Genomic DNA, 27,927 nt, shown 5'->3' on the forward strand with positions numbered 1-27,927 from the left:
CACATCTCCCAGGTCTGCAGGAAGGAGCACCCCAAATGCTCCTGGGTGATGCCAAGCTGGATAGGGTGCCAGCTGAGCCTCCCAGGCTGGCCTTTCGATCAACCTCCAACTCACTCCCCCAGGCTTGGGCTTAGAGTGCTCCCACACACACCCCTCCTAAGAGGCTTTAGCTGAGGGAGGGGAGACAGGCCAGCCTGGGCCTCATGCTGCGGGGGTCCAATCCTAAACCCCCCTTTCCCCAAGCTAGAGAGGCTCCAGCTTAGAGAACACAGACGTGCACTGGAGTGGGGGTGTTCTAGTCTGGTGCTGGGGGCACAGCCAGTCCTTGAAAGACCCTCCACCCTTAATAGCAGGAGGTCCTGGCCTCCCCACACCCCAACCACATTCCAGGAGAGGCTCTGAGGCTTTTCCCTGGATAAGGATAATCCAGGGGGAAGCCTGGAAATGAGGGGGTGGTGAGGGGCCCAAACAAAGGGTGCTGTGTCCCCGGCTGCCCAGACCTCAACGCTGCCACCCTCCCTGAGCTGGAGAGGCTGCTGCTTCCAGAGGAACCCACCAGCAGCAATGAGACTGGGCGGGCGGGGTAGGCTGAGGGGCGGGGGTAGGGGGAGGATTCCGAGGGTAGTGGACTTCAGGGCCACCCAGACTCCATTCTCTAGTGGGAGGTCCCCACCCTCACCCCTACCCCACTCTGTCCCCCAGATCAGACACCAACTGGTCCTGCTGCCCTGGCCACTTGCTTTATTTCTCACTGGTTACAAAAATTAAACATGGGCTTGAGGAGGCGGGCAGAGGAGTGTGTGTAGGCTCCCCCCAGTTGGAGCAGGGGAGGAGGGAAGAAGTTGGGAGGCTGGAGGTGGGCCCCTCAAGGAGAGTCCTGGGACCCCTGAGAGGGAGGAAATGGTTCTGTCCCCCAGTTCCCCTGCTTTATTCTGAAGGCCCCGGGGCCCAGGCCAGTGCCTTTGGAGCTGCTCAGGCTGGTGGCAGGGGCCAGTTTGGGAAAGACAGCCGCTCCTCTCCCCTAGTACAGGACCCCAGATTCCTGGAGCTGCTGTTGCTGCCACTGCAGATGGCCTCTGACCCCGATGGAGATGGGGTGTCTCAGCGAATGAGGGGTGCAGAGCGGTCATTGGTGACGGTGGGCCGCAGCTTCACGGTTGCGAAGGGATTTGTGCCCCTGTGTGGGGGGTTGGAACCCAGAGCTTTAGCTGGCTGTGGGTCTAGGGACGGGTGTACCTCCCCCCTCCCTCCCCCACCCACACAGCCCCCTGGGCTCCCTGCAGAGGGACTCACTTAGGAAAGAGCTCAGGGGGGTTCTGCTCCCAGGACATGAACTTCTGCAGGGCATGGAGAGAAGATGGGGTGGGGGGGGCAGGGGCACACAAGCCCAGCCCCCATTGCTCTCCCCCTCCCAAAAAGCAGAGGTCTGAACAGGGCCTCTGAAACCCAGAGTCCTGTGGACATCAGACTCAGAGGTCACTAGGCCAAAGTACCATTTTCCAGGCTCACCACACAGAACCACCCCCCCAGACCTGATGGGGTGACCCCATCCTCCAGTCAGCCTCAGAAGGATACCTGGGCTCCCATCCCAGAGAGGAGTCCTTTCCCTGCACAGCTGGGCAGGACAGTGACAGGTTAGGGACAGGTCAGGGGAGGGGCCTCACCTTGATGTCGCTGGCCGCCCCCATGCTGCCCATGCTGTTTCTGCGGCTGTCAGGCAAGGGCAGAGGTGGGGGTGGGGGTGCAGGGCTGGAGGCACGACTTGGGACCCGGCTGGGGGTCCGAGAGCGGGACTGGCCATCCCAGTACTCAGAGGGTGAGGGTGCTGTGGAGTTGCCTGGTCTGTCCAGGAGGTCGTTAAGGCTGTGGCTTCCCCGGAGAGGATAGGACCTGGGGGAGGGAAGGGAGAGGTCTAGGGTCAGGCCCTGCGGCATCTGACTCCCTTACTGAGTCCCTGGGCACCCGCAGCTTCTGCCCCTGCCCCTGGGGGTGGAGGACAGTATGCAGAGGGTTGGTTGCAGTGACCTCAATACAGAGATGGCCCAGTGCCACTTCTCAGGGGCTGAGAGGGTAGGCCCTTCTAGCGGGTGGGCCACGGGCATGGGAGACCCCACCCTACCTCTGGCCACCTGGGTACCTGGATGTAAGCTCATTCACTGGGCTCATAGGGTTCACAGAAGTTGGTGGGTTCAAGGGGTTCATGGGGTTGATGGAAGTCATGGGGCTCAAGGGGGTCATGGGGTTGACGGCCGCTTCCTCCAAAGGCTTCACATAGGCTTCAGGGAACCAGCCACTCCTGCCAGACAGAAGCAGAGACAGTTCACAAAGGCCAACAGCAGAACCAGAATCACACCTTCAAGGGGAGCAACGACTGGGCACATGAGGGCTTTGCCAAGAGCTGCTCACTGAGTCCCTTGAAGGAGGTCTTTCCCTGCATTCAAGGCCACCATCCAGCCTCGTGTCCCACAGGGGCTAGGGTCTGAGAAGGGAAGCAGTGGTGGCTTTTCTCCTCATGGCCTATGCACCAGCGAGGGCGGGGCCCACAGACAGCCTGACTCCATCCTTTCCCAGAGCCTTCCTGCCTGCTGGGTGGAGTGGCAACAGATGTGCAAACAGCTGATTAGGGCAAAGACGTAGGAGATGGGGTTCAGGGTGGGGGTGGCACAGACAGCTGCTGGAGCCTGGGGGGGCGCCCAGTGCTGGGGTGAGGGGCTGGCTTTCACCCCAGTTCTTTGTCCCTCAGCCCAGAGGCTTCCATTCAGCCAGACGCCCTGGTCCCCATGCTCTCTGCTCCAGGAGTCTTCCCTTACCTGTAGGTTCACCCTGGCACCTTCAGAACAGCCAGGGTGGGGGGAGAGGCTCTCTGATAGAAACCCTGCAGACTACCCAGGGAAATTTCTTTAAAAAGTCACCTTTAACTCCCAGGTCCAATCAACAACATCCTCACCTAAAGACAACTAACTGGAGGGCCCGAGTAAGGACGTAGGTTCAAGCCCCACTCCCCACATTTGGGAAGCATGGAGGGATGCTTCACAAACGGTGAAGCAGGTCTGCAGGTATCTTTTTAAAAATTTTATTTATTTTATTATTTTTTAAATTTTTTTATTTATTAAAACAAAACATTGACAAAACCATAGGATAAGAGGGTTCAGCGGGGAAGCAATTACAGAAGCCAGACCTTCAACCTTCTGCAGGTATCTTGTTTCTTTTTCTCTCTATCTCCCTCTCCATCCTATCAAATAAAATAGAAAAAAAAAAAGGCCACCGGGAACGGTAGATTCCCTAGTGATAACCCTGGTGTCATTAAAAAATAAATAAATAAGGAGTTGAGCAGTGGTGCAGCAGGTTAAGCGCACGTGGCTCAAAGTGCAAGGACCTGTATAAGGACCCTGGTTCAAGCCCCTGGCTCCCCACCTGCAGGGGGGTACCCTTCACAGGCAGTGAAGTAGGTCTGCAGGTGTCTATCTTTCTCTCCCCTTGTCTTCTGCCCCCTCTCCATTTCTCTGTGTCCTATCTAACAAGGATGACATCAATAACAACAACAATAACTACAACAACAATAAAAAACAAGAAGGCAACAAAGGGGAAAATATAAAAAAAATAATAAATAAATAAATAAATATTCCAGCCTTTAAGCTCATGATTAGTCAACAAATTTTTTTTGGCTCTATATGTTAACACTTTTTTTCAGCCACCAGGTTCCAGATGCTAACATGATGCCAACTGGACTTCCCTGGGCAGACGACCCCGCCGATGAGTACTGGAGCCCCACTTCCCCAGAGCCCCGCCCCATTAGGGAATGACAGAGACAGGCTGGGAGTGTGGATCGACCTGCCAATGCCCATGTTCAGCGGGGAAGCAATTACAGAAGCCAGACCTTCTTCCTTCTGCGCCCCATAGTGACCCTGAGTCCACACTCCCAGAGGGATAAAGAATAGGAAAGCTATCAGGGAAGGGGATGGGATACAGAGTTCTGCTGGTGGGAATTGCGTGGAGTTGTACCCTTCTTATCCTATGGTTTTGTCAGTGTTTCCTTTTTATAAATTAAAATAAATAAATGAACGTATCTGGAAATGTTGTTAACTCAAATGGGCATAATAACACTAGCTCAGTGCATCCTGAGTTTCTTTTCACCACCTAGTGACCACTGATGGCAGTGGGTGGCCAGCACTCATCTGACCCCCAGGAAGGTGGCTGGAGGGTGCAGATGCAGAAGCTCTGATCTCCCCAGGTGGTCTTCTGCAACCTGCTGTGGGAACTTGCCAGGCGGCACCCCTCTGCCCTCTGCCAGGGGAGCGAAGCAGGTGCTTCCCCATCTCTGTACTCAGTCACCTCTGTGCCTACCCACTGGCCCACCTTCCACTCCACAGCATCACCTCCCTGCACCCACCTGCTCACACACCTCTCTGCACCTACCTGGCTCATTCTACCAGGCACCGCACTGTATTTGCTCAGCCAGCACGGACACTCACCACCCTGCACCCACCAGTTCCTTCACCACCCCTGCCCACCGGCTGCCGCCCCACCTCACTACAACTCGTTCACCTAGCATCCTTCCACGCTTGCCTCCCCTAAGTGTCCATTCACTCATATGAGTCCCTGGGTCATCCTTTCTCCCTGTAGGAGATGGCACTGACCCAAGTGTGTGCGTGTTGGTGTGCCCTGCCTGGCTCCAGCAAACCCCTTCCCCCTTTTCTCTTGCAGAGTGATATCTGCACACTCCTTGGTCTGTGCCCCCATCCTCCAGGCTTGCAGCAGCCAGTGTGCCTCCCTCAGTTTGGACGCTGACGGTGGTGAACACACTCAGCCTGCAATGTCCCAGCACGGCCCTCTGTGCCCAGCCAACCTTCTGTCCAAGGTGCTGGGGGGAATCTAAGGGCACAGGGGGGAAGCTGCCCCCTCCGTGTGGGAGCACAGTGGGTGTCAAACTCTGAACGACACCCTAACTTGAGGAGGATGGGGGGATTCCTAAAGGGAGCGGATGTTGAAGTCTCCAGGGAAGTGGGGGCTCCTCTCCTGGAGCAGGCGCAGGCCTCCCGGGGCGCCCCACTCACGAGTTGGAGCCCTCCAGCTTGCCATAGAGCCAGCCGTTCTGGGCCTGGGGCACCAGCACCTCCACGACGTCTCCGGCCGAGAAGCGCAGCAGCGTGTGGTTGGCGCCCTCCGAGTGGGACACGAGCGCTCGCACCCTCCGGGCGCCCCCGCCGCCCCCGCCCGGGCGCTCGCCGAACGAGTTGGAGCGAAAGCGCTGGGCGCCGGTGTACAGGGAGGCTGGGGGTGGGCAACGAGAGGCACTTGGGGGACTGTCCTCCCGGGCCCCGAAGCCCACCCTCCACAGCAGACAGGTGGGGATGAGTCTGTCCTAACACCCAGCCGGCGCCCACGTCCCCCACCCTCTCCTGACCCGCCCCCCACCTGCCAGCATCTCCCGGTGCCTCCCACCTCTCAGGCCCCCCGCCTCCCCCGGCCCGTGCACCAGGGGACAGTCTGCCCCGCCGCTGAGCCCCTCCCCGGGACCCTCCCTCCGGGCACTCACTGGCGGACGGCGTCCGGGGCAGGGACCGGCGGTCGGGCTCCAGCTGGGACGCCGACCTGGCCTCGCTGGGCTCGGGGCCGTAGGAGCCGGAGCCGTGCCGGCTGCGGGGGGAGCCGAACTCTCCCAGGGGCCGCTGGGGCTGCGAGGGGACACGGGCAGGGGAGGGTGGGGCGGGGAGGGGCGGGGGCGCCCTACTCCAGCCCCCACCCCCAGTCCCAGACGTCGGCGTAGGGGTTCTCGGGCCGGCGGCCCAGCCACCAGGGGGGCGCCGAGGCCGCGCCGGGGCGGAGCGGGGGCGCCGCGCAGAACGGGAGCCTGGGGGGCAGGAGGCTCCAGGCCGAGGCCCTCAGGCCCCAGGGCCCCGGCGGGCGCGGCGGGGGCGCGTACAGCGGCGGGGGCGCGAGCGGCGGCGGGGGCGCCCAGAGCCTCACCATGTCTAGGCGGGTGGGCGTCAGGCGGCCCGAGGGGTAGGGCGGCCCCAGCGCGGGGCCCAGCAGCCCCGGGGAGTGGGCGCGCGACGGGGCGCGGCTGGCTTCCGACTGCTCCTTCCACAGCACCACGCGGTTCTGGAGCACACCCCGGGCCTGGGGAGACAGAAGTCAGCCAGAGGCAGCACCCCAGAGCCCGGGGCTCAGAAGTCTCTCCCGGGGATGGGGGGGGGGGGCGGTAGCGCGCACTTGGCGCGAAGCGCAAGGACGGGCTCAAGGATCTGGAAGCCCCCCAGCTTACACGGGCGGTGAAGCAGGTCTGCAGGTGTCTGTCTTTCTCTCCCCCTTCTCTGTCTTCCCCTCCTCTCTCGATTTCATTCTGACCTATCCAATAACAATAACAAGGGCAACAAAAATAGGAAAAATGGCTTCCAGGAGCAGTGGGTTCGTGCACCGAGCCCCAGCGATAACCCTGGAGGCAAAAGAAGGAAAGGAAAAAAAAAAAAAAAAAAAAAGCTCCTGTGAGCTGGGAATGTTGACTTGCTCTGCCTGTGGCCTCCCTGCTCTTGGTCAGAGCCCCCACCCCCTCCATGTGGGTTTTCCTTTGAAGAGCTATACCTCAAACCCTTGGCCTTCCTTCCTGGTAACTGCACGCCTTTCCTCCTTAGGGTTACTTTGAGTCCTTTTTTCTAGGAGGGTGTGCAGATAAGTGTTTGTTGGTTCCATTTTCTGACATCTAATAAGCTCCTCCTTATAGTCCTCCAAGTAACAGGGCCCTTAAGCCTGCTTGAACATGTTTAGGGCAGGAACCTGACCATTAATCCATACCAACTTGAGGTTGGACTGGAGCTTTGAATCTGGGACCTGCTGTGTGTACTCATAATTTCTCCTACATTTTTATGATTTGACATTCAAATCCTGGAGAGACTGCCCCTGCCCTGAGTGTGGTAAACAGTGTGCGTGCCACAGCACACTAACCAGCTGATCCGAGACCTATGCCCCCAAGCACATGTTCTACTCAATGTACACAACAACCAATAATATTTCCCCTGCTCCCAAATCACCCCAGAACCAGGTCCCAGACAGCTGGGGACTATAGACAGCTCAGAGTTCAAAGCATCCTTTCCTTAACTCACCTCAACTGGCCCACCTGACTTGGCCTGCTCCCTACCTTAGAACCAGCCTTCTCACCAGCGTCCTGCCTCCCCCACTGCCCGGTGCCAGGGCACACCCTTTTCCTCTTGAGAGCTGTGATGTGTAATAAAACTTCTCTCAAAGGCACTGGCCTCTTGGTGTTGTCACTCAAGTGACCTCTATAAATTATTTCCCAGGTACAATCAAGACACTATGTTCTCGGGTTATAAAGGTCTCTCCTTTTGAGATTCAAAAGGATTCATCCCTTCTCCCCAGGCCGCACTCAGAGCAGGAACTCGGCTGAGAGTTTAAAATGCCATGCCAGGCCCAGTGTCAAAGTCTTGCCCTGCAAGATTTGATTCAGTTCTCTGAATAGCCCTGGGAGGTAGATGTGATTACTATCTCTTATTTTATTTCTTTACTATGTATTATTTGCCAGGAGAGAACAGCATCACTCTGGACTTCACACTTGCAAGTCCTGTGTGCCACTTCTCCAGCTGCAATTATTATCTTGATTACAGAGAGGACGATGTGGAGGGTCAGAGCAGTTAATGGCAGACTGACTGACGCCATGTCTTGCAGCCAGTGAGTATTATTGATAGTTGGGGCCATGTTAACGTCCTGAGTACAAACCTTTCCGGACTTCTCCTTCAGTCCTGCCGAGCAGTTGAAAACCTCATAGTGAGTTCAGGCAACAAAACAGACAAGCCCCAGACAGTCTCCAACTGGGTAGACACACTCGCTTGGTCTCCCAAGCACGGTTGATTAATAAACCAGCACCAAGGCAACACTCAGAGGCCTCTGGACACTTGTTTCAGAGGCAGTTAGCAGAGTGGTCTTCTGCACACTGGCTACAGACTATACACTGAGGTGAGTGGGAGGTTGTCTAATCAGAGAGCAGCCAGGAGGACCTACAGGGTGTTAGGGTGGGGTGCGGGGTCTGAAAACAGAGGCCACACACAGAGTCCCAGCCTGGACCATACCCTACCACCAACTGTCCTCTGTCCTACCCCCAGGTAATTTAGCCAGTGACTGGAGAGAAACTTAAAGGAGACTAGGAGATGATTTAAAATAATAATAATAATAATAATGGTGATGATGAAGATGAAGATGGAATAGAGGGGGTTGGGTTGTAGTGCACTGGATTAAGTGCACATAGTATGAAGTGCAAGGACCGGCTCAAGGATCCCAGTTCAAGCCCCTGGTTCCCCAATTGCAGGAGGGTTGCTTCACAAGTAGTGAAGCACGTCTTCAGGTATCTATCTTTCTCTCTCCCTCTCTATCTTCCCCTCCTTTCTCAATTTCTCTCTGTCCTGTCCAAAAAAATTGAAAAAAATGGCCACAGGAGCAGTGGATTCTTAGTGCAGGCACTGAGCCCCAGCAATAACCCTGGAGGCAAAAATAAAATAAAATAAAATAATGAAGGAGTGTTTTATGGGGGCAGACATAGAGAGCATAATGATTATGCAAAGAGGCTCTCATGCCTGAGGCTCCAATGTCCTAGGTTCCATGCCCTGTACTACCATAAGCCAGAGCAGATCAGTGCTCTGGTAAAAGAAAAGAAAAAAAAAAAAAAGGAGAAGAAGAAAGAGAGAGAGACAGACAGTGTTTATGTAAATTTAAACCCCATTGACTAGAAAAGGCTGATGAATTTGACTAAAACATGTTTTTAACACGGCAGACTTCACTGTAAACAAACTTGGTGTGAAGTGACAAACTAGGAAGACGTTCAGAAGCTGTCACTAGGAGAGGTCTGGATTAGTAATGTACGCATCAAATGGCAAGTGAATGTCAGCTCAATCAGACTGTTCACAAGAAGAAAAAGTTCCTCAGGAAGGCTGAGCTCTGAGACTGGGGCTGGGGCAGGGTGGCAGCTGAGCCAGTCACCAGAAGCAGTCAGCCATGTGTCTGTCCCTCCTCTGTTCAACACCAGAGGCACCCTGAGTCCAGAGACTCAGGGAGGACTTGGGGTATGGAGGCTCAGTCACGGCCAGATGTAGGGGCAGCTGACTACATGCTGACAGGCTTCCTGAATTCCTGCCTTTGTCTTCATCTTTGGAGAAGGGAGACCAGGGGCAGGAGAACCCAATCCCCAGGGAGGGGGCGGCTGCTCCCAAAGGCCCCTCACTACATGCACATGGTAAAGTGGGAATTAGTTCCAGCCTTCTCCTGAGATCACAGAGGAATGAAGCCACTTGCTGGGAGTTGCAGCCAGGGCACAGTGGTTTGGACAATAAATAAGAACACCAACAAAGAGAAAGTACTAGTAAGAGCCATGGGGCTGTTTGTGGCATCAGGAAACAGAGGTTGACTACACCGGCTCATTCTTAAATAAAAAAATGGAGGCAGGGCCTGCTGTGTATCTGGGCTCTAGATACTTGTTGAATAAATGAAGGAGCAAATTAATCGCAATGTGGAAATACAAAGACAAAGCCATCAGTTCATTAGCAGATGGTGGAATTTGTAGCTCAGTGTCCCTGGGCCCTCTCCTGTGGTTGCCCTTTGCAGAGGATCTCCAGCTAGACTGGACTGAGCAGACAGGCAGGCCCATATGCTAGGGGCTGAAGGTGAGGCAGTGGTCCCTTGTCAGGCCTTTACAGGAGAAAGCAGATCTGTCAGGGGCCAGAACACTATGGGCTGTGCAGACATCAGGGCAGCGCGGCACTGAGTTCCTCCCAGGACTGGCCAGGAGGTGCTGCCACTGGCTTTCCTGACTTGCAGAAACCCAGCGAAATGGGCTGCTGCTAGTTTATGAGGTGCCTCTTTTTCATTTCAGACACATGTCCTCTCCTGGTCACATGAACCCAGAGGACACATTTAAATAAGAAGATAAGTTCTAGGGGGCCGGGTGGTGGCGCACCTGGTTGAGCGTGCATGTTACAGTGCACAAGAACCCGGGTTCAAGCCCCCAGTCCCCACCTGCAGGGGGAAAGCTTCACAAGGGGTGAAACAGTGCTGCAGGTGTCTCTCTGTCTCCTCTGTCTCCCCCTTCCTCTCAATTTCTGGCTGTCTCTATCAAATAAATAAAGATTTAAAAAAAATAAAAGAAGGTAAGTTCTTTAAGAACCTTAAGATCATTACTGAATAAACCTATGCAAGTTCACCTAAATGAATAGTGAATATATTCATGAAGGAGTGAAAAGTAAATGGTTCATGTGTGAATAAAACAACAACAACAACAACACATGAACCAGGGGCTGGGCAGTAGCATACCTTGTAGAGCACATATGCTACCATGCACAAGGGCCCAGGTTCAAGCCCCCAGTCCCCAGCTGCAGGGGGGTCTGGCAGTTTTATGAGCTATGAAGCAGTGCCATTGGTGGTGTCTCTCTCAATCCCACTCTTATCTCCATTTTTCCTCTCATATCAAATTAAAAAATAAAGGAATGAAGGAAGGGAGGGATTTAGGGAAGAAGGAAAGAAGGAAAGATGGAAAAATGGCTCTTGGGAGTGGTGGATTTATTGTGGAGGTACCAAGCTCCAGTGTTGATCATGGTGATAAAAAGAAGAGAAGAGAAAAGAAATGAAAAGCAAGGGAGGGGGGTGAATCATGAACTAGTTGATGAGTGCGAGAATATGCAAAATTATTAGTGAATTAGTGAGCTACAAATAGGCAGTGAAATGAAAGAACTAACTAAGAGATCAAATAAAGAAGCTACAGAGTGCAAGGGAAGGAAGGAAGGGGGTGGGCAGGAAGGAAGTCCCTGTGCTGTGGAAAGCGTGGCCCTGGAGGGGCTATCAAGCTGTCACCCCCGGGCCCCCGCCCCAGCTCACCCGGCCAAAAAACTGCAGGAAAGTGTTGGAGAGCAGCAGGTGCTTCTCAGCCAGGAAGCGGTAGCGCCGCTTCTCTTCCAGTTCAGCAGCGCGCTGGCTCTCGGACACAAAGGCTTGCATCTGAGCATGCAGCCGATTCACGCTCTCCTGCAGGGAAGGGGGTTCTGGCTGGAGGTGGCGGGAGGGGGGGTTGCCAAAGCCCCTTCCTGGTGCAGCGCCTCCCCTTGGAGGCCTTCCCCCCGCCCGCCCTAGCTCCTGGGCCGGCCATCTGGTGGACAGCCTCGTGGACAGCCTATGGGAGCCCTTAGTGGGTTGTCTCTCCCCTGGCCCAGGGTCCTGAGCAGTCCCTCTGACCACAGCACCCAGCACAGGAGTGGGCAAGAGAAGCTGGTTTCTTGAAAATGGCCCTGTGTGTGTGTGTGGGGGGGGGCAGGGAGGCTGGGGAAAGTACACACTTCACATGTGCAGGTTCCCAGGTCCCAGCCCCCCTCACCCAGTCCCCCCTCCCCACTACCTGGGGGTACCATGCACAGCACCCAGAGAGGGTTCTTGAGTGGTCAAGTGGTGTAATGTCTCTCCTTCCCTGTCTCTCTTTCCCACTCTGCTTCTATCCAAAGTTAAGAGGAGAGAAAAAACGGAAGAGTCTGCTGGGAGTGGTGGAACCACACAGGTGTGAAGCTCCAGTGCCAGAGTTAATATTAACAGGAGTTACTCCCTCCTCAGAAAGGAAGCATCTGAACAGGGGAGAGCTGAGCTTACTGAAGAGAAGGCAGAAGAGGCGGAGAAGAGGCAGCCAGCTGACCCAAGCGATGGGGTCTTGGAGGTGGAGGCCAGGGGTGGACGCTGAACATGGGAGGAGGGACTGGCCTTTGCCAGTGGCAGGTGCCCACGCAGGCAGGCAGGGGAGGCGGTGGGCAGCCAGTGGATAGCGCCTGCGCCACTGTGCTTGGAGCAGCATGGCTGGACGCAGCAGGTTTTCTCGGTGGGTCTAACGGGGACACCTGGAAACTTGGGGATGCCAGCAGGGCCAGGGCTGCAATGCTGGCAGCACCCCCCTCGACAGCCACAGAGGCCCCCTAGGGGCTGGTTGACCTCTCTAGCTGTGTTCACCCAGGGTGGGGCCAAGACACCCTCCTGGAGTGGGGCCAGCGCTGGGTGTGGGAGCTTAGAAAGAGTCCTTCCAAAGCCTGGGCTTTTATTTTTTACTTTAGAACCCAGGCTTCATGTGTGCATGATTTCACTGCTGCAGGCCACTTTTACACTCAGTAGAAAGAGAGAGGGGGCCACGTGGTGGTGCACCTGGCTAAATGTAAATATTACTGTGCACAAGGCTCTGGGTTCAAGCCCTCACTCCCCACTGCAGTGGGGATGCTTCATAAATGGTGAAGCAGGTCTGCAGGTGTCTCTCTCTCTCTCTTTTATCTCCTCCTCCTCTCTTAATTTCTCTCTGGGAAAGAATAAAAAAAATACAAAGAAAATAAAAAGGCCACCAGGAACGATGGATTCAGAGTGCTGGCACTGAGCCCCAGCGATAACCCTAGCCACAATTAAATAAATAAACTAACAAACAGAAAGGGAGAGACAGCATTGCAGCCAAGCTTCCTGTGTTGCCTGAGCACCTCCACGTGTGGCCAGGGCACTCACCCAGGCTGTATGCCTGGCAGTGCAGGCTCCCTACCCAGTGAGCTAGCTCCCTGGCCCCCAGAGCCTGGCCTTGCTCCTAGCCCTGGCACCTTCATTTCCCGGGCGTTCTTGTCCCTCTTGCGCTCCATGCGCCACAGCTCAGACATGCACTTGTCCAGGTTGGCTGCTCGGTGGCGGTACTCCATCTCGTAGTGCTGGCGGCTGTCCTTGAGTGGGTTGCAGAGAAGCAGGGTCCAGCAGGAGGCCAGCTTGCCCCAGCGCCTCCCTCCCCACTTGGGCTGCCTGAGGGGATGAGGGGGGCTGCGGGTGGGGGGCCAGGCAGGGCCACTCACTTTGATGAACTGCATGTCCAGCTTGGTGTTCTTCTCCATGTGCTGCAGCAGGTCTCCGTGGAATATCTGCACCTGTGCAGAGAGCAGAAGGGTGCAGGGGGTACCCCTGTCCTCCCTGGCCTCACATTCCCCCCTGCCAGTGCCTGCTACAACACACTGTGCTCGTGCTCGCAACAGCCAGGTGGAACAAGAGCCCCGGGCTATTACACACTGAATGCCGCCTTATGCAGAAGCAGCCGCTGCAGCTCAGGACCCTTGCGACTCCCAGCCCCAGTTCTAGCGGCCTGACCCCACCAGAAGCCCTTCCTGACTTCCTGGAAGAATCCTTGCTATCTCTCTCCCTCTCACTTGGCTTCTAGGAAGTGACTTTTTTCAGCAGCAGGGCAGAATGCCTGGCCGGGCCCTGGTCATCATCTTTTTGAGTGAGAGGGTGGTTGTGGATGTGACCCAGTCTGACCCATCTCTCTTCTCCTGATGCTGTGGGCCTCAGCTGGGGTGGAGGGGAGGCTCTGTGCCAGGCAGGGAGGTGTAGCCAGCCCCAAGGTTGACTGGGAAGCTGGGAAACTTACCATTTGGTTTTTGTCACCAAGGTTGTCACTAGGATTCTGCACCTGCACAATTTCACTGCTCCCAGTGGACTTTTTTTTTAAGACACAGAGTAAGAGACAGAGATATGTATAGAGGGAGAGAGACACCATAGAGAGAGGAGACACCACAGCACACAGCACAGCTTTCCCCCATGAAGCTGCTCCCATGTGGTGGCCAGGGACTTGAACTTGGGAACATGGTAAAGTGCTCAGTTTCAGGGGAGCTATTCGGTGTGGTTCTGCCACCAATGGAAACATTCCCGCTCCTCCATGGCTCTCACCTCCTCCAAACGTAACAGCATTTGTAACCGCTAGGCACTCTCTGTGGTTCAGCCGGGGAGCTGCAATTCTGGGGAGCATGGAGGCCACCCGGTCCCTGGCACAGTCCCCATCCATGCTCCCTGAGTTACTCTGTTGCTGGGGTGCCAGTCTTGTGCCTCCACCCCCTGCTGTTTGCATTGCCCTGGGCTCAGGAGCATGGGGCACAGAGGAGAGTCTCTCCCTTCCTGCCCCCTGGCCCTGAACCCCCACCTGCCTTCTCTGTATGCACACCTCCCCTTGGTAGGCAGCTGCCCTCCCCTAGAGCCCTCAGTGCATCCTGGGATCTTCTCGCTGGGTGAAGGGGCACTGACACTCCCCATCAGCAGGACCAGCCCTAGTACAGGATGCCACCTCCCACACTGCTGCCACATCTTCTGAGATCACTGCTCTGTCAGGAAGCCTGGTGGGCACTGCAGGACAGGCACAAAGCGAATCCCTGGTCTGTGAGAGTGAGGGCAGCTGATGATACGAATCCTTTTCCTCTGCCCATGGGGGCCCTATGCCACTAGGTCCTAGCTATAAGGAAGCCAGTCCCCTACCTGGCCCGCAGACCTCACAGGAGGGCACTCTGCTGGCTGTCCCCAGTATTCCTGTCCCAGGGTCCTGCTCACACACAGAGGGCGCGCTGCCCTCCAGGCTCCCGCACCCTGCAAAACCATCCACCCGGAACTGCGGGGCCTGTGGGAGATCTGAGAAGGGGTGCGTCAGACCCTCCAAACTCAGGTGGCTCCAATGGGCATAGTGAACAGCGCTTGAGTGAAGACACAGCAAAGATGACAGCTATTGTACTCTTCACCAACAAGACTGCTTTGGTCAAAGCTAAAACTGATGAATCCTGCGGTCACTTCTCAGGACTCCTCTGATTTGACTCCTCTCCCTCATCCCATACTAGTGTTACTCCCCATAAACATGGTCTCCCAGCTTTCCCTGCTGGGCTGCTTCTCCCCCATCAGCTCCCTGACCCCTAAGGCTGGGGTGTCTTGCTCAGCCCTGAGGTCCCTTCCCTTCTCTATCTACACACACTCCCTTGGTGAGCACATAGAGGCCTCCTGCAGGAGCTCCCAGCAGAGTAGCCCAGGTCAGACCTCCCCCAAGCCCAGATTCTTGCACACAACTTCCATGTATAAAACTCTCATGTCGAAAGCAGATATTTCTCCCTCTCTTCCTCTCTCTCTCTCTCCTTCTCTCTTTCGCCCACCAAAATGACTCCACACTCAACTTTCTTACCTCAGTTAAGGAGCTAGAGAGGGAAAGAGAGAGAGAGAGAGAGAGAGAGATCTATAGCACTACTTCACTGCTCAAGAAGCTTCCCTCTGCAGGTGGGGACTAGGGGCTTGAACCAGGGTCCTTGCACACTGTGACATGTGCACTCAACCAAGTGCCCCACCACTTGGCCCTAACAAAAAAACATGTTAGGAGAAACAGGTAGAGAGACATAACACACTCACAGAGTGGAAGACTCAGTGTAGTTAAGATGAACATTGTGTAATAAATTAGTATAATATCTATCAAAACTTCAACACAGTTTCTTGAAGAAATTGACAAGCCGATTCTACAATGAAAAGGTTAAAAATATTTTAGTTATTTATTGTTGTTATTTTATTGGATAGAGACAGAGTTGTGTATTGGATAGAGAAAAGGAGAACTGAGAAGTAAAGGGAGAGAGAGGGAGAAAGACTTGCAGCCCTGCTTCACCACTCATGAAGCTTCCCTCCAGCAGATGCGGGGCTGGGGGCTTGAGCCTGGGCCCTTTCATATTGCAACACAAGCACTCAATCAGGTGAGCCCCCACTCAGCCTGCAATTCTGTAATTAAAATATACGTTTCATTTGTTCTTTAATATGAGAGAAAGATACAGAGATAGCAAGGGAGAGGCGAGAGCACTGCTTATAGTGGTGCTGGGGATTGAACCTGGGACTTTTGCAGAACCATCATGCTACTTCTCAGCCCAGATTCTGTCATTTCTATGGGAATACCAAATATTTTGAGTGGGCAACGTAATTTTGAAAAAGTAGAATACATGATTTGAAGACAGTTTGAAGCTACAGTGATTAGTAGGAAGAACAAATATGTCAATGAAACAGAAGAGAGAATCAGAAACAGACTCACACATATATGACAAATCAAGATTTGACTAACACACCAAATCAATTCAGGGACAAGGACAGTTTTTATTTTTATTTTTTTAATTTTTTACACCAGAGCACTGCGTAGCTCTGACTTATGGTGGTGTGGGGGATTGAACCTGGGACACCGGAGCCTCAGGCATGAGAATCTCTGCATAAGCATTATGCTATCTACCCCTGCCTGGAAAGTTTTTTTTTTTTAAGTGGTACTTAACAACTGGATATCCTGTGAAAGGAATACAAACTATTACATGTACATTTATTTTGTACTTTGAATTATTTCACTTCACACACAAAAATAAATTTGAGAGGGGTCATAGAATTAAGTGTGAAACTCAGAACACAGAGCTTGTATAAGAAAACTTGGGGGATTGCTCTTATCATGGAATTAGTCAGAATTCCTTGGTTAGGACACAATTCCAAACCATTTTTCACACTACCAGATTGGGTTTTATTAAAATGTAAAATGTCTGCTCATCAGAAACACTGCGAAGATGAATGTACACGCTGTAGATTGGAAAAATACATATAGCTAACAAAGGACTCCTATCTAGACCATACAAAGAAAACTCCTATAGTCAATAAGAAGTATAAACCCATAAAATGAGTGATCTATTAAACAAACACCTTATGGAAGAAGATAGATAACTGTCCAATAAACCCATTAGTCATTGGGCTATGCAAAATGAAGCCATACTGAAGTACCATCCCATCGGATAGTTAAAATAAGCAAGACAGACATTGGCAAGGACACGGAGCAACAGAACGCAGAGAGCCCAGGAACTTTGGCAAACTCTGGCAGTGTCGTACAAGCCTAACTATATGACCCATAAATCCTGCTCCTAGGTTTTGCTTAAGAGAATTCAAAACATATATTCACAGATGACTTGTACAAGAATGTTTACAGCAGCCCTGTTCGTGATAGCCCCCAAGCTAGAGAGCACTCACAGGACCATCAGCAGAAAAGTACATAAACACATTGTGATCTGCTCAAACAGTGGAGCACAAAGCTGTCCAAAAGAATAAAGCAGCAATATAGGCAACAACATGAATTCATCTTGCAGGCATCATGCGGAGTGCAAAAGACAGGGCCCAGAGGAATAAGTACCGTGCAACTCCATTCAAAGAAAGTTTCAGAAAAGGCACAGTTAACCTCTAGAGCTAGAAATAAGAGTGTGTCTGGGTAGGGGCTGGGTTGTCTGGTGAGGGGCATAAGGGAACGTTCTAGGAAGATAAAAATATTCTAACTCTTGTCTAGCTTGGGGGTGACACTGTGTCAATAGCTTGTCAAAGCCATCAGTGCAACTCTTCAGAAGCGGGTTTTTCTTTATTGCATGTAAATTCTACCTTGATAAAAATTAACCACATAGAACTAAGAAACTAGAGCCCTTTGAAGTATGATCCAACAGAAAGTCATCATGGCAGATGCACTTCCTGGCCACTCTCCCTTTCTTGAGAGTGGACAACCCTTCTCTAATAAACTTCCTCTGAATATGCTTGGGGAGAGTGTGTGAGGACAGCGAAGATGAGGAAGAGGTCATGAGAGCACACCAGAAAGGCAGTCCTAGGAGAAACCCCACCTGCAGTTCAGGACTCAGCTAAACGACCATATGAAAGGATATCAGGCAGGAACGGAAGGAACGTGGGCATGGATTTCTAAAAGATGAATATGAGGTGATGATCCAGGAGAAAATCAGAAATTTAGAAAGAAAAAAATTACTAAGAAGGCAATATTACAAGGAACATAAGAGTAAAAACACAACCAATAATGCCTTCAGTGAAATATACAAAGGGAAACATTCACATGAAAAAAGAAACAGGATTAGGGAGTTGATGAAAAGATTCTAAAATTAGTGGGAATTGTTTCAACATTCTGCTGAAATCTTTATTTCAATTATTTAATTCTGCAAAGATGGGCCTGGACTGCTTTTGGTTCAGGCAGAGCGGAGAGAGAAAGAGAGAGAAATAGAGAGATCATAACACCAGAGCTTCCTCTGTGCCATAGTATCTCCCATGTGGTGCAAGGGTTTAAAACTGGGCCTTGTCCCAGGTTCAGTCCGCCGCACCACCATAAGCCAGAGCTGAACAGTGCTCTGGTTAAAACAAACAAACAAACAAACAAACAAACAAACAAACAAACAAACACCACTGGGCCTTATCATGACATGTTAGTGGCCTTACTTGGTAAGCTAATTCTTTTGGTTATTTATCTATATAAATTTTTTAATTTGCTTTATTTAAATATCTTTTAAAAATATTTATTCCCTTTTGTTGCCCGTTGTTTTATTGTTGTAGCTATTATTGTTGTTGTTGATGAAGTCATCGTTGTTGGATAGGACAGAGAGCAATGGAGACAGGAGGGGAAGACAGAGATGGGGAGAGAAAGATAGACACCTGCAGACCTGCTTCACCGCCTGTGAAGAGACTCCCCTGCAGGTGGGGAGCCAGGGGCTCAAACGGGGATCCTTAAGCCAGTCCTTGCGCTTTGCGTCATGTGCGCTTAACCCACTGTGCTACAGCTCAAATCCCTTTAATTTGCTTTTTTCCCTTTTTGTTGCCCTTGTTTTTATCGCTGTTGTAGTTATTATTGTTGTTGTTATTGATGTCATTGTTGTTGGATAGGACAGAAAGAAGTGGGGAGAGGAGGGGAAGACAGAGGGGAGAGAGAAGGACCGATACCTGCAGACCTGCTTCACCTTCACCGCCTGTGAAGCGACTCCCCTGCAGGTGGGGAGCTGGGGGCTCAAACCGAGATCTTTACTCCGGTCCTTGTGCTTTGTGCCATGTGCGCTTAACCCACTGCGCTACCACCCGACCCCCTATTTATCTATTTTTAAAGATTCATTTTACTGGTTCTAGGAGATAGCTCACCTGGTAAAAGCACACATGTTACTACAAGGGTTCGAGCCCCCCTCTTCTGCTCCAGACCACACAGCACCCCAGGAAGCAACAGTGGGGTGGTGCTATCATGTCTCTCCCTCTTTGTCTCTATTTGAAATTAAAAGGGGAGGGGAGCCAGTCAGCTGGGAATGGTGGAACCGTGCAGGTATAAAACGCTGGCACAATATATATGTATATTTTAGGTGAAATAATGTTACACGAGAGAGAAAAGCCAAAGCACCGTCCTGGTCTGTGCTATGTCAGGGACACTTGCAGCCCTGCCTCACCATTCACAAAGCTCTCTCCTGCAGGTGGGGACCAGGGGCTCAAATCCAGGCCCTGTGCACTGTAACATGTGTGCTCAATCAGCTTCACCACCTAGTTCTTTCATTCTCTGTATCCTTGTGAGTCAAGATTGTTGACGCAGAAGCTGATGCTAGGGTAACATAGAAGGGGTTAAGTAAAAATGGTCTTTACTTCCTGTGATACAGAAGGAAAGTTACTTCATACAAGATAAGAAATATCTCACAGCAGTTTCCCAGGAGAGGGAGTGAATGAAAAACCATGTTGCAAGCAGTGCTGGGGGTGAGCTGGGAGCTTCAGTCCCACACTCTTCCAGCTGAGCTAATCCCTTCATTGCAAGCACTCTCATGCTGAATCTAACTTGAAAGTAACTGCAAGAACATACGAGTTGGGTGGTAGTGCAGCAGGTTAACTACAGGTGGCACAAAGCGCAAGAACTGGCGTAAGGATCCTGGTTCGAGCCCCCGGCTCCCCACCTGCAAGGGAGTCCCTTCACAGGCAGTGAAGCAGGTCTGCAGGTGTCTTTTCTCTCCCCCTCTCTGTCTTCCCTTCCTCTCTACATTTCTCTCTGTCCTATCCAACAATGACGACATCAATAACAATAACAGTAATAACTATAACAATAAAACAAGGGCAACAAAAGGGAATAAAATAAATATTTAAAAAACATATTATGCATGTACAAACTATTGTATTTACTGTTGAATGTAAAACATTAATTCCCCAATAAAGAAATAAAAAAACATATGAAGCACTATATCTTTCAGTATATATTATCATGCATAAACATAGGACACATATAAACTATGTATTGTATCCACCATAATGTGAACAGGCATGTATTGTGTATGTGCACAGAGCACTGACCACTGGATAAGTCTAGAGACAGCGGTCAGCACAGAAGCAGAGAACCTCTTCTCTAGCTCTCTCCCCAACATACACACTGCTCAGATCAGAGTCTTGGAATATCACTTTCTAGCAACTACAAAATATAAAGCCAGAACTTCATAGAGAGAGAGTGTTGTGAAAGCACCAGACAGCAAAGAAAGGATTCAGGAGGAAGAGGCTTCCACTGGCCAAAGGGGGGTATTTTCTACTCCACTAAGGAGAGTGATTACAAAGTGCTGAGTAAATGCATCGAATATGTTTAAACAGCTTTACACTCCCAACAGCTGGCTCATAAAGGAATAGGAACCCTGCCTTTCACTTAGGGAAAGCGCCGCCAGGCACCAGTGCCCGGGAAGGAGAAACCTCCCTCCTTCCCTATTATCTATCTATCTATCTATCTATCTATCTATCTATCTATCTCTTGATAAGACAGAGAGAAATTGAGAAGGGTGGGGGGAGAAGAGACACCCGCAGCCCTGCTTCACTGCTTGTGAGGCTTCCTGGGGAGGGAACATCTTTATGGAGGTATTACCAAGAACGAAAGAGTGTCAGCTAGCAATCGTGGCAACAGCAGGGTATACATGAGTCCAGACACATGGACTCACTGCTGATGAGAGACCCCGGGACCCCTCTAGCTTTCTAAAGGTCTGGAAGCTGAGTCTGAGCCCCTCTGGACCCACAGCATAGAGGACCAACCAAACTGCACTAAGAGTGTGCAACCAGCAACCTCTAAATGGTGGGCAAACTACCCAGACAGAAGCCTCCCACTCCCCAGCTTTTGACGAGCAGAGGTGCAAGAAAAAGAAAGGGAGGGGATCCAGTAGGTTAAGAAATGCAAAGATGGGGCCAGGTGGTAGCATACTGGGTTAAGTGCACATAGTACAAAGTACCAGAAGTGGCTCAAGGATCCTGGTTCGAGCCCCCGGCTCCCCACCTGCAGGGGAGTCGCTTCACAGGCGGTGAAGCAGGTCTGCAGGTGTCTATCTTTCTCTCCTCCTCTCTGTCTTCCCCTCCTCTCTCAATTGCTTTCTTTCCTATCCAACAACAACAAAAGTGGAAAAGATGGCCTCTAGGAGCAGTGAATTTGTGGTGCAGGCACCGAGCCCCGGTGATAACCCTGTTGGCAAGTAAAAAGAAAAAAGAAAGAAAGGAAAAGAAAAAGAAATGCAAAACCTTTTTTTCCTTTTCTTTTTTGAAGAGCAAAACCGAAGCCTAATGTCTAGGGAATTTGAGGGGCATCACAAGCAGGAAGACAGGAGTGTCACACCAGCAGTGGCTGTTGGAGAAGGGGGTAGGGCTGTGATTTTGATGGCGGCAGTTGGTGGGGTCCTGGGGAAGCCGGCAAAAACTGGGTGGTAGTTTCAAGTCCTCGAGATGGGGAACTACCTGGGTCAAGGATTTTTGTCAGCCTCCTCCCCAGAAAGCTTCATTATGCTCTAGTTTGTTTTGTGAAACTTCCAGTGTCTGTGTTTCCATCCACAATTAGAAGGTTTCGGGGGAGTGGTGAGATAGCTCTCCTAGGAGGGTGCCTGCCTTGCCCTGCTTGCAAGCTGGGTTGGAGTCCCTGGCACCACATGCAGTCAGTCCCACAGCACCCGGGGAAGCTTCAGTACCGTCTCTATTTGGAAAGGCTGGCTCAGAGCAATGGATAGTGCAAATGTACAAAGTCCTGGAGATCCAAGTAAGTAAGTAAGTAAATGAATGCCTTCGAGGGGAAGAGTGTGGTGGTGAGCACACAGGGTTTGCACGTGAGAGACCCAGGTTCTAGCCCTAGCACCACCAGCAGCCAGAGCTGAGTGATGCTGAAGTCAAATTAAAAATCAAGCAACACATTGTACCAAATAAGGAAATGAAACCCTGAAAACAAAGGGTTTTTTTAGTCTTTAAAAAAACATTTTATTTATTTATTACTTATTGTACAGAACTAGAAAGACATGGAGAGGGAAGAGGATATAGAGAGGGAGACACCTGCAGCACTGCATCACCACTTGTGAAGCCTCCCCCCTGCGGGTGGGGATGGGGGCTTGAACCTGGGTCCTTGTGCATTATAACATGTGCACTCAGGGAGATGCACCACTACCCAGCCCCTTGGTCGTTGTTTTAGATCCTGTCGTCCTTGGCGCGATGCCCCGTCAGAGCCCCTCTAACTGGCCCCTGCTGACTACTGGCCCCTCTGCATTCCTGCTGCCATGCCAGCACTGCAGTCCCTGTCTCCCCCATCATGCTTCCTGATGTCCCCTCTGCCCAGGGGTCCTGCTTTCTCAGCAAGAGTTCCTGGCTCCCCTCCCTCTGTTGAGGCTCTTCACAGAGCTGGTTTCCTGACCAGCTGATAGAGCTGCACCTCTCTGCACCCTTCCCTCCTCCTGCTCTTCTCCCAGAACACTTGCCTCTAGCCTGTCACCTGTACTCACTGGCTTTGCTTGTCTGTCGTCTGGCTGTCCTCTTGTGAGGGCACAGTGCCTGGCACATGCCAGTGAACAGCTGCTGAATGAATGAGCTCGGGTGGGGGCAGGGAAGATGGTCTGTGGTGCGCTCAGCCTGGCAAGGCCCTGGCTAAGGGCCCTGCCCATTTGTCACAGCCAAGATACCAGGGTGTGGAGAGGCAGCTCCCCTTACAGAGTGGGCCTGGGTGACATTTGTCCCTACATAGCCCGAGTGTGCCAAGCAACATGGAGAGGCATCACACATGAGGATGCGAAGTCACATCCTGCCAGCTCCCTGCCCCAGGAAGCCTCAGGACAAGCCTCACATTGTCTCAGAGATGGTCCCAGGTGTCTTTTCGTTACATGCACTTCTGCAGAACCATTCTGACATGGTAACTATGAGGAGAGTACTTTTAATTTAATTCCTTCCTTTCTTTTTTTTTTTTTTAAATGTTTTTAAGTTTTTTTATATTTATTTATTTTTCCTTTTGTTGCCCTTGTTGTTTTAACATCGTTGTGATTATTATTATTGTTGCTATTGTTGTCATTGTTGTTGGACAGGACAGAGAGAAATGGAGAGAGGAAGGGAAGACAGAGGGGAGAGAAAGATAGACACCTGCAGACCTGCCTCACCGCCTGTGAAGCGACCCCCTTGCTGGTGAGGAGCCGGGGGCTCAAACCGGGAATCTTCCGCCCGTCCTTGCGCTTTGCGCCATGTGCGTTTAACCCGCTGCGCTACCGCCTGACTCCCTCTTCTTTTTTTAAAAAGGTATTTTAGAGAGCAGTGGTGCATCCAGTTAAGCACACATAGTACTAAGCACAAAGAACTATGCAAAGACCCTGGCTCCCCACCTGCAGCAAGGACACTTCACCAGTGGTGAAGCAGGTCTGCAGGTGTCTATCTTTATCTCTCCCTTTCTGTCTCCCTCTCCTCTCTCAATTTTTCTCCGTCCTATTAAATGAAAAAATGGGGGGAAAGATGTTTTATTTACTTATTGGGTAGAGACAGGGAAATCAAGAGGGAAAGGAGGTAGAGAGAGGGAGAGACAGAGAAACCTGTGGCACTGCTTCACTGCGCATGAAGTTTCCCCTGCAGGTGAGGACTGGGGACTTAATCCCAGCTTCTTGCATGTTGTAACATGTGCGCTCAACCTGAGAGATACCCTCTTCGCCCCACTGAAGAGCACTTTATGGTGTCCTCCCCAAAGCAGTCTGACACTGACTCCACACTCACGCTGAAATGTCCTCCTCAGCCTCCAAGGTCTGTCACTGCCAGATCTGTCCCTCTGTCTCTCTGGGCCCACTTCTGCTCAAATCCATGTTCACACACCTGCTCAGTCCACAGCAGCCTCTGCCAGCCCCTCCTTTTGCCTTCCGTTTTGGCCAAGCCCCCCTTTAATTTCCAAGCTCATTCTTTCCTTCTTGGGCTTGATGTCAGGCCCCATTCCAGGTCCTGGCACCACTGAAAGCAGACACATCCCAGGCCTTAAAGGAACCGAGGTCACAGTAGGGACATAGATGGGGGGGGGGCAGTCAGTTCTGTCAATCATGGTGAGCTTTGGACATCCGAACAAACATTCCTCCTCCTTAATCCATTAAACCCTCATGAGACCCCTGCACAGTGGCAGTTATGGTTGGGTCACAGAGCTGAGCCAAGTTAGAACAGGCTAACTAGCTTGTCCAAGGTCACCAAACCAGTAAGCAGGGGACTGGACCTAGGATTCCTGTCATGACTGCCACCTGCTAAGAACTGACAGAAGCATCTGCTGAAAGGAGGGTGACTGAACTGACCCAGGCAGGGGTCAGGGTAGGCTTCGCAGAGGAGGGATAGCTATGATGGGTAGCAGGGGCTGGAAGCAGTTCTGTGGGGCATGGAAGGCCTTCACTCCTGGGGTGATGAGGCCAGACCACTGGCTGCTCCCTGGGACAATGGACTAAGGGGGTGGGGTGCTGGGATGCAGGGTGCCAGGGGCTGGGACTAGGGTACCCAGTAAGGGTCTGTGCTCAACTAGCTCCTGCTCACTGTGGAATCTGGTGACTAGATTCTGAGACTTGGTTTCCTCTTCTGTAAAATGGAGCTATAAATGGTGCCTGCCCTCCCGGGGTCCAGGTGAACATGCCCACAGGACCCACCACTGGCGGGTCACTCAAGGCCCCTAGAAGTCCTCCCTGAGAAGAGATGTGTGTCCTCCCCCTCCATAGAAAGCGGACCACCCTCCTGCACAGTCCTTGGGGCCCCAGGGTGCAATACTCACCACCACCTCCAGGTCAGAGTTCAAGTGCCGCTGGGTGTCTGACATTTGCACCAAGATCTCCCCTGTCAGCATAGGGCACAGGGGTTTCAGTGGGGAGCTGCCCCACCCAGCCTCCTCACCACATGCTGCCAGAGGGGCTTGTTCAAGGCAGGATTTGGGGACCAAAGTCCAGGAGTTTCCCAGCTGCTCTGGGCTCTGGCAGATTGTCCCAGGTGTGCAGGGAGTGGCGGGGAGGGGCTGGGTCTAGAATAAGGGTTGGGGCTCTGGGTCTGGACTGCAAGGCCCCCAGGGGGTGAGGGGGAGGAGAACTTCCTGGAAGGCAAGGCCACAGAAGGCAAGGCTCTGGGGCCCTAGGAGAGTGGGCCGTACTGACCTGGGGTCTGTGGGGGTACATGAGAGAAGGGCGCGAGGCCTGGGGGGGCGGTGTTCTCCAGGCCCAAGAAAGCGAGGTGCTGTAGAACAAGGAGCCTCACCCAGGATTTGCGAGGTGGAGCTCTGCAGGGCCTGCTCCCCTATCTTCTGAATGGCAGTAAAGTAGACCTCGGCAGCCTCAGAGAGGGCTGTGTGGGGAGAACAGACGGTCTGGCCCCAGCCTGCACCTCACAGGCCCACCCTTCCAGGGGCCCTCCCTTCCTTCAGGAAGCCATGTGGAGGGGACCTCTGTGAGGCAGGGGTGCCCAGGTGTGTGTGTGCAGAGGAGGTATAGGACCCCTGAGGGCACTGGGCCTGGCACTGAGCACAGCTGTGGTACTTTGAAGGGTGAGGTGCAGACACCTGCATGGAGCCATGGGAAGGTGTAGGCAGGTGCTATGAGGTGCAGGTGTGACAGTGGTGGGGGCTGGGCTCCGACACTGGAGTCCTAGAGGTAGAGAGATGGGGGCCCACACCCGGCTCTTGCTGAGCTGGCACTCTTCTGTTCATTTGCACTGCTGGAGGGGGCGCTGCTGAGCCTGGGCATGAGAGCTGCTGCAGGGCCTCTGTGTGACATGGAGTTTGGTCACTAGATGTGGGTGGGCACAGACAGAGAGGCGCTGTGCAAGGCTGGGACGCAGAGAGGGGCTCAGCAGGCATCTGAGGTGACAAGGGTGTGATTCTCTGGTCCTGTGTGGGACCCAGAGCCTGGTGCTGCATATCTGGGAGACCCAGGGAGGGAGTAAGCTCTGGAGGGTGGAGGTGCAGGTCCCTGGCTGTGGGGTGGCAGCAGAGGGGCAAGCAGAGATCCAGGTGGGTGCAGTCTGTGTGGGGTTGCTCACCCACCATGGAAGGCCCGCAGGTAGTTGTTCCCCAGGTAGACCAGGTTCTCCAGTGCGGGGTTGAACTGCTCCATGATGCTCTGGAACCCAGGGCCGGGGAGGGAAGGTGAAGGTGGGCCAAGGAAGAAGGAAGTGGGTGACAGCAAGTCAGAGCGTCTCGGGAATGGAGTGCCCCCAGTCCCAGGGAACAGTCTGCTGACTTTGGGGGTTCCCTATAAGCCGGGATTTCCCAGAAGCCTGTTCCCTGATGCAGGGCCCTCAGCAGCCATCTCAGTCCCATTCCAGCCCCCTACCAGCTCCTGTTCTCACAGCTGCCCTGGGAAACCTAGCTTCTGGGACGCGTGCCTGGAAAGCTCTCCCACAGGGCACAAGTCTGTGGCAGCCCCTAGCTTCTCTCGTGGGTGCCCAGGCTTGCTGGAAGCACAGGCAGACCCCACTGGCTCAGAGAGGAGCCGCTGGGAGCACAAGTGGTGGTGGTACTACTCAGCCAACCCAGGCCATGGTAGCTGGAAGTGCCTGGCCAGTGGAGATGGCCCTGGGTGGGGACTCCCAGCTGGGTCTTGGGTCAGATCCCAACAGCCCCACTTCCTCTCTTTAACTTCTCTAGCCTCAGTGTCCTCATCTGTCACATGGGCTGGTAACTTTCTCCCCCACATGCTCAGTAGCCATCTAGGGCCTACGGCAACGCCTCTAGAGTGAAGTACGAAGTCTGAGTGAGAGGCTCAGGAACAAGAGAGAAGCAGACAGAGACAGAGAGACAGTAAGACTGAGATCGAAAGAGGCTCCCCACTCTTGGGTCAGTTACAGCCCCCAGGAGCCCTGCCCTGTCTAGCCCAGTGGTGGCTTCTGGGGGCTCCTGTAGGGAGCTGTCCCTGCAAGCCTGTCATTTTCTGGGGGACTGGGCAAACCCCTGCCTGGAGGTGTGGGGACCAGCAGCCCCTGGGGGTCCCCAGCCCATATCCACAGCTCAGCCCAGCTGGCCAAGACTCTCCCTCTCTGATACAGGGGTGGCCAACCTTGTGCCCCCAGGGCAGCTGGGCCAGCCCATGTGCTCACCTTGTAGATGGCCATGGTTGACCTGTAGAACTGGTCCATCTCGGGGGCCATGAAGTGGGCTGCACCCCGACACTGAGGAGGAGGAGGCAGGTGGCACTGGTAGGATAAGGGACACTGGGGTTCAATGCCCTCTGGTGCCCACTGCTCGGCAGGCAGAGGAGGAAGCTGTGATGGAAGCTGGAGGGCCAGAGGGGAGGAGGAGGCAGCAGCTTAATTATTCACCAGCTGGGGATGTCAGAAGGCGATCTGGGGTGTAACCAGACCCAGGGGATGGCATCCTGTGACGCGGGCAGGTTCGTGTGACCTGCCCTTCAATTATTTACCCTGTGGAGCTTTGGGCTGGTGGGCATCTGGACGGGCCACTGTCTGGGTCACCCCTTCCTCAAGGATGAGGCTTCAACAGGAGCCCTAGCCCTGGGAGGGGGACCCCGGCCTATTCTGGACATTGTCACCCTTTGCAGGGAGAGCTACAGGAAGCCCCTGCCAGAGCCAGGACCCAGTGCACACGGGCATTATTGTGATCAGTGACCACTCACGTGCACCCACAGGGTTGTGCCCAGGCCATGTGGCTCCCACACATCAGGCCACCCCTGTCCCCCACCCCACCTTGGCCCAGCTCACTCTATGTGTGACCGTGCTCCAGTACCCTCCCCACTGTTTCTCCCTCCCGCCCCCAACATGAGGCTGGTCTGAACACCCTCCCAGGTCTGATTTGGGAGAAACCAAGAGGACAGAAAGGTGGTGCAGCCCCAGGAAGCCTGGGACAGCTTCAGGCCAGCGGGTGCCAGCAGATGACAGTTAAGGTAGAAGGTCGGGGCCCTCCAGGTGGTGCACTGAGTTGAGTGCACATGTTGCCATGTGCAAGGCCCCATGTTCAGGTCCCAGTCTCCACCTGCAGGAGCTTCAGAAGTGGGAAAGCAGGGCTACAGGTGTCTCTCTGTCTCTCTTATTGAAGCTTCCTTCAATTTCTCTCTGCCTTGCAAATAA

General features: G+C 53.1%; 1 protein-coding gene across 1 annotated transcript; it reads right to left on the reverse strand.

The window, feature by feature from the left end:
• Positions 1-718: 718 nt before the first annotated feature.
• On the reverse strand, positions 719-27,565 carry BAIAP2L2 (BAR/IMD domain containing adaptor protein 2 like 2). Its single transcript, XM_007519325.3, has 14 exons — positions 26,941-27,565; positions 25,889-25,964; positions 25,105-25,191; positions 24,632-24,693; positions 12,849-12,920; positions 12,606-12,722; positions 10,873-11,019; positions 5,968-6,120; positions 5,537-5,675; positions 5,055-5,271; positions 2,138-2,296; positions 1,665-1,890; positions 1,294-1,337; positions 719-1,177 (listed from the first exon to the last, which is right to left on the reverse strand). Exons 1-14 carry the CDS (start codon positions 26,989-26,991, stop codon positions 1,102-1,104), a joined length of 1,626 nt encoding a protein of 541 aa, XP_007519387.2. The 5' UTR covers positions 26,992-27,565; the 3' UTR covers positions 719-1,101.
• Between the last annotated feature and the right edge of the window lie 362 nt (positions 27,566-27,927).

The sequence above is a fragment of the Erinaceus europaeus genome, chromosome 4 (genome assembly GCF_950295315.1).
Source record: "Erinaceus europaeus chromosome 4, mEriEur2.1, whole genome shotgun sequence".
Taxonomy (NCBI): domain Eukaryota; kingdom Metazoa; phylum Chordata; class Mammalia; order Eulipotyphla; family Erinaceidae; genus Erinaceus; species Erinaceus europaeus.

Excerpts from the sequence above, each read along its gene's own strand:
- BAIAP2L2 (XM_007519325.3), bottom strand. The coding sequence starts at position 26,991 with ATGGCCCCCGAGATGGACCAGTTCTACAGGTCAACCATGGCCATCTAC. Across the intron at positions 5,676-5,967 it reads CGCCCACCCGCCTAGACATG|CCCCAGCGGCCCCTGGGAGA; the intron begins GTGAGGCTCTGG and ends GTCCCCTCGCAG. Across the intron at positions 2,297-5,054 it reads AAGCTGGAGGGCTCCAACTC|GAGTGGCTGGTTCCCTGAAG; the intron begins GTGAGTGGGGCG and ends TCTGTCTGGCAG.